This window comes from Cynara cardunculus (assembly GCF_001531365.2).
Source record: "Cynara cardunculus var. scolymus isolate 2C chromosome LG 11, CcrdV1, whole genome shotgun sequence".
Classification (NCBI taxonomy): domain Eukaryota; kingdom Viridiplantae; phylum Streptophyta; class Magnoliopsida; order Asterales; family Asteraceae; genus Cynara; species Cynara cardunculus.
Window position 1 is genome coordinate 17100023 of NC_037538.1, and position 5565 is coordinate 17105587.

The 5565-nt window shown below is 32.0% G+C and overlaps 1 protein-coding gene across 1 annotated transcript; it reads left to right on the plus strand.

The window, feature by feature from the left end:
- Positions 1-3555: 3555 nt before the first annotated feature.
- Positions 3556-4690, plus strand: LOC112521348 (AT-hook motif nuclear-localized protein 23). The gene has a single exon (XM_025130158.1). The coding sequence runs from the start codon at positions 3556-3558 to the stop codon at positions 4459-4461; it is 906 nt and encodes a 301-aa protein (XP_024985926.1). The 3' UTR covers positions 4462-4690.
- Positions 4691-5565: the final 875 nt, after the last annotated feature.

The window sequence follows — 5565 nt, forward strand, 5'->3', positions numbered from 1 at the left end:
GTTCATATGGGTCTTTGGAGGATTACAGTTTTATTTTCCGTTATGCTTGAGATCCCGTAACCAAACAGTGGATTGTGATAACAATATGATTCACCATCAATCATCGAGACCTAATCGATGACAGGTTAATAAAAAAAAATATCATAGACCCCTAATTGAAGTGTGATAATCATGTGATGATGATTATCCCTTCCCTGATGATCGAAGTACTCTTGATCGTATTATTTGAATTTTACCATTTCAATTTCCAATTTACCCTTCCACATCTTTAATATTTTTGAAAACTTTACAATCCTAATTTAAATTTGAAAAATTCTTTTACCTCTCTTACACTTTGATTTAAAACAGAATGCTTGACTTAGAGACTATTCTTACGTTCTCATAAATCACATCAGTTCTCGTTTGAACCATTCCATCCATCCATTCATACATACATATATATATATATACATATATATATATATATATACATATATATATACATACTATATTATAAAGCATTTGACAAAAACTCTTAAAAACCACTTTTTATGCGTAGAGTACTGTTTATTAATGCATATTACTTAAAACTCAAGATTGTAAGTAGATTGTGCGTAAGTACAATTTATTAAAGCTCCATATATGAATTCGTGTAACTAAATGCAAATAAACATAATCAAATACAGGATAAACATATCATTTTATACAAAAAAATCTAAAATATAATTAGGATAATCATTGAGTTCTAACAGAATACTTAATTATTATCTTTATAAAATGTTATATTAATAAACCACAAATAAATTATTTCGTTATTAAACTTAAATTAAATTATAATTAAAAAAAATTAAAGAAACTACATAAAAAAATGAGAACTTTAAAATAGATGATTTAATATTAATTTCTCTTATTTTTAAAAAAAATTCATGATGTTTCATTCAAAAATAAAAAATATTTTATTTTTTCTCAAAACCACATAAAATCGCATTATAACATCGATAGAGCCAAAATATAAAACGAAACATTAAAATCAAGATGTATCTCGCTGTATTACGTGAGTATCATTCTAGTATATATTAAAGCTAACATTATTCAATAATACATTAATTGAAACATTCTCCAAAATTTCTCCAAAATAGAGAATGAAACTTCAAAATCTCATGAATAAAAATGCAATAAACTCCAACATATATTTCATTTTAAAGATTATAATATTGATTATATCAACAAAATATTATTTCTCATTCTAAGTATTTAATATTATGAAGTTTTCTATTGGTGAGAATATATTAAAAAAATATTCCCCTATCACTGTAATCGTTTTTGGGATGTTCTCTAAGAGCATCTCCAACAGATATATCAAAATGGAGAAAATAAATATTTTAGGCATGTTTTTTGTTTTAATAGATTCTCCAAAACCTTTCTCCAAAATGAAAAATGTAGGAGTGAGAGTATAAAAATCTGCAAATTTGGAGGATACCCCCAAAATGATTACAATGATAAAGAAATATTATTTAATATATTTCTACCAATAGAACCTTTGAAAATAAATATTTAGAAAGAAAAATATTATTTTATTAGATTAAACGAATATTTTAATAATATAATCAATGTTGTAATTTTCAAAATAGAGAATTTGTTAAAGTTAAATGTATTTTATTTTATAGATTTTAAAGTTTCATTCTCCATTTTGAAGAAAAATTTTAGAAAATTTATTAGAGATGTAACTCCAAATTTGAAATATTTTATACTCTCGCTCCTACTTTCTTCATTCGAGAGAAATGTTTTAAAGAATTTATGGGAGAAAAAATATGCCCAAAATACTCTCTCTCCTACTTTTTTTATTCCAGATATATTTTTTATTAATTATGTTATTTAAATATAATATAATTTTGTGATCCAAATACACTTGAAAAAATAACTTATATGAAATGATATTAATTCAACCCTCACGGGTGGAATGAACAAAAAGCCCATTTCTCTTTCATTTAGAAGAGAGTTTTCTCTATTATTCTCTATTTTATAAAATAAGATATGAAAAGCCATTGGAGCATAAGAGAATCTCCAATAGGTTCTCTATAATTTCTCTAAAATAAAAAATTAAAAGTTAAAATCTCTAAAAAGAGTTACGTTCAACTTCAAAAGATTCTTTACTGTAAAGATTCAACATAAATTATATTATTATAATATTCTCTAATTTATCATTTCAACATACTTTTAAAAAATAAACTTTATATAAAATAATAACAATTCAATCTCATCGGTGAAATTGAATAAAATAATAATTTCTCTCTCAACGTCACGTTCAGAGAATTCTTTAAATTTGAAGTTTTTTCATGTTATATTTATTTAGAACATTATAGATAATACAAACTTGATATCTTTTCTATTTTAAAGAAAACCGTTACAAATACTTTTATATAAAAATAAAAAAATTAATTTTCTTTATTTTAGAGAAGCTGTTAAAAGATGGTCGATATATTTTAGGTTTAATTAGAAGTTATTTAACTAGATTAAGGGGCCGTTTACCAAATGCTTACTCGAGTAAGTGCTTATCAAGTCACATTTCTTTACCGGATAAATATGACAATAACAAATAACCATACCTGTTAAGAGCGAAGACAAGGATCGAGAATCTTACCCGGTAAGTGATGATGACAAATCTTACCACGGTTAGTGTTTACCGCGTAAATTGTTACATACGATGTCGTTTTGATAAACTAAAATCTTATCCAGTAAGTAAACGATAGAATTGAATTCTATCGTTAAACGCTTATCGGGTTGTGTTTAGGTAAACGACCCCTAATACTTTGAAATTCAGAATGTTATAAAATAGAAATTAATTTGTAACAAAAAAATGACACCAATTATTGTATGATTTAAAAAAATTACAATTTTTTTTATTAACCTGAATATCCAATCCGTTATGCGAGCCAACTAATTCTAGGACAACAACCTGTTTTGCGGATAGCCCGGAGTCACTGCATTTGGACCTCCGTGGCCACAAGAGGATTTTTATTCTTTCTTGGATATAAACCTGAGACCTCTTGGTACTTTTGACTTTTATAGTCAAGCTCAAATCTATCAGACACCACCTTTCACCCGGTTAAAATTACGAATTATTATCATCATTGTTAAATTAATTTAAATAAAAAAAACAGTAGATCTACAGTATACCATCAGAGCAAAATTATTGATATAAAACCAAAATATTTAATTTCAAGTTTCTATTTTTTTATTCGTATATTTAAACTTTTAGCTTGTGAGAAATGACTGCGTTTGTCCCCCTCACCCTCCCTCCCTCCCTCCCTCCCTCCCATCTTCTTCTCTCTCTCTCTCCATCCCCCCTTCCCCCTCTCTCTCTCTCTCTCTCTGCACTCATATACCTTTGTTTTCTAATCTCTAGGGTTCAACATCCAGATCTTTGTTTTTCTATAATTTCCCTTTTGATAATCATATTAATAAAAAACCCACAAAAAAATTCAAGTTTTTATATAATTTCCTGCTTCAATTTTTTATAGTTTTCTTGTTTTCTGTTGCTTGTGGGTGTGTTTTCTTTTGATAATTGTATAATCCATGGCGGGTTTAGATTTAGGCACTGCTTCTCGTTATATTCATCATCAGCTCCACCGTTCTGACTTGCAACTCCCAAGCAGTCAACCTGAAAACAACCAACACCACCATCAGCTTTTCTCTGACACCTTTCAACACCACCAGCATCATCAGGAGGATGATGATGACAAGGGTGTTGACTTGATCTCTCCTAACTCCGGCGGTGGTGGTGGTGGTGGACCAGGCGACATAGTTGGGCGACGCCCGAGAGGCCGTCCGCCAGGATCAAAGAATAAGCCGAAGCCACCTGTCATTATCACAAGAGAGAGTGCCAACACACTCAGAGCTCACATATTGGAAATCGGTAACGGATATGATATTTTTGAGTCGGTAGCAACTTATGCACGACGGAGGCAACGTGGGATCTGCATATTGTCTGGAAGCGGCACCGTGACTAATGTTAGTCTCCGGCAGCCGTCTGCAGCTGGGTCAGTAATAGCCCTCCAAGGTCGGTTTGAGATCTTGTCGCTCTCCGGTTCTTTCTTGCCTCCACCAGCACCACCAGGAGCCACCAGCTTGACGATATTCTTGGCCGGCGGTCAGGGACAAGTGGTTGGTGGGAACGTGGTGGGAGAGTTGACCGCCGCAGGGCCAGTCATCGTTATTGCTTCTTCCTTTACAAATGTCGCCTATGAGAGATTACCTCTAGAGGAAGAGGAAACGCCGGTTGATGGGCTTCAGATTCAACCACCAACTTCTCAGACAGACGGTGGCGGGATTAACAATAACAATCCCTATCCAGACCCATCTTCTGGGCTACCATTCTTCAACCTACCGATGAGCATGCCTCCAAATGTTCAGTTACCGGTGGATGGATGGGCTGCAGGAAGCAATTCAGCCGGACGCTCCAACAACAATAATCCATTCTGATTTGGATCGGATCATTGAGTACCCGTTTGTTTATTTAGATCTGGTTAGATGTAGCTTCATTTGGATCATAAACAAAGGTCAGTAAGAATCTGTGCAACAAGTTAATATTCTCCCGTGTTCTCTTGTAATGTTCGAGGGTTTCCATTTTCTCTTTTTAATTTTTCTTAATTTGGGTGTCTTTTTTGTTTCCTTGTTTTCATGAAAATAGTTTCGCTGTGTTCATCCTCAACAATCAATCAATCTCTCTCTCTCTCTCTCTCTCTCTCTCTCTCTCTTTTTATATATATATATATATACTAAATCCATGTATGTAAAGATATCATAAATATGGGAGATTTCAGAAAGTGTCGTAGTTGATATTTATGACACTTAGAGTAGGTGTTTCCTGAGGATCAAACATGATGAAATCAAATGAAGGTTTTGGGGTAATGGGTTCTGTTTGTTTGTTTTTGCATTGTTTTCAGTAAAAACAATAAATATAGTACCAGAAATCTCCGGATACTATGCAGGTTCAAATTAATTAAAGAATGGAGCGGTGGTTTTACTGTGGAGATTCTTCCTGTTTGTTGATTACTGTTCATAAATGGCAATCTTGTTCAACAGTTCCCAATTTAAATGAGACCAATCTCTTTCTATATAAAAACAAATGATTCCTCCCTCCCTCCCTCCCTCCCTTCTATCAAAGCTGTTTGTTGCTTGGCAAACTTTTATGCAAATGTTTTCTGGTTTTTTCCCTTTATAGGACAAATTCAAGTTAGGATAATTACTGAATATCGCTTGGGAGTCATGTCTTACATAATTTACTAAATTTGCTCAACCTTTTATGCACCATTTATGGCTGTTTTACTATCTACAACATCAGCATGTTCATCAATAAAGTGTATTTTGAACATGGCCATCTTTTTGTTGAAACCCATGTCATCTTGTCTAACTGTTCCTGGTCTTACTCTCTCTCTCTCTCTCTCATTACTTGAATTTAAAATGAGCATAGCATCAGTGACTTCATATATAAAGCTTAAGGTGTATTTAACATAACCAATGTCATTTTTTCTCAAAGACTGAGAAACCACAGTACCCAACAAATTAAAATTCCACCAGCCACCA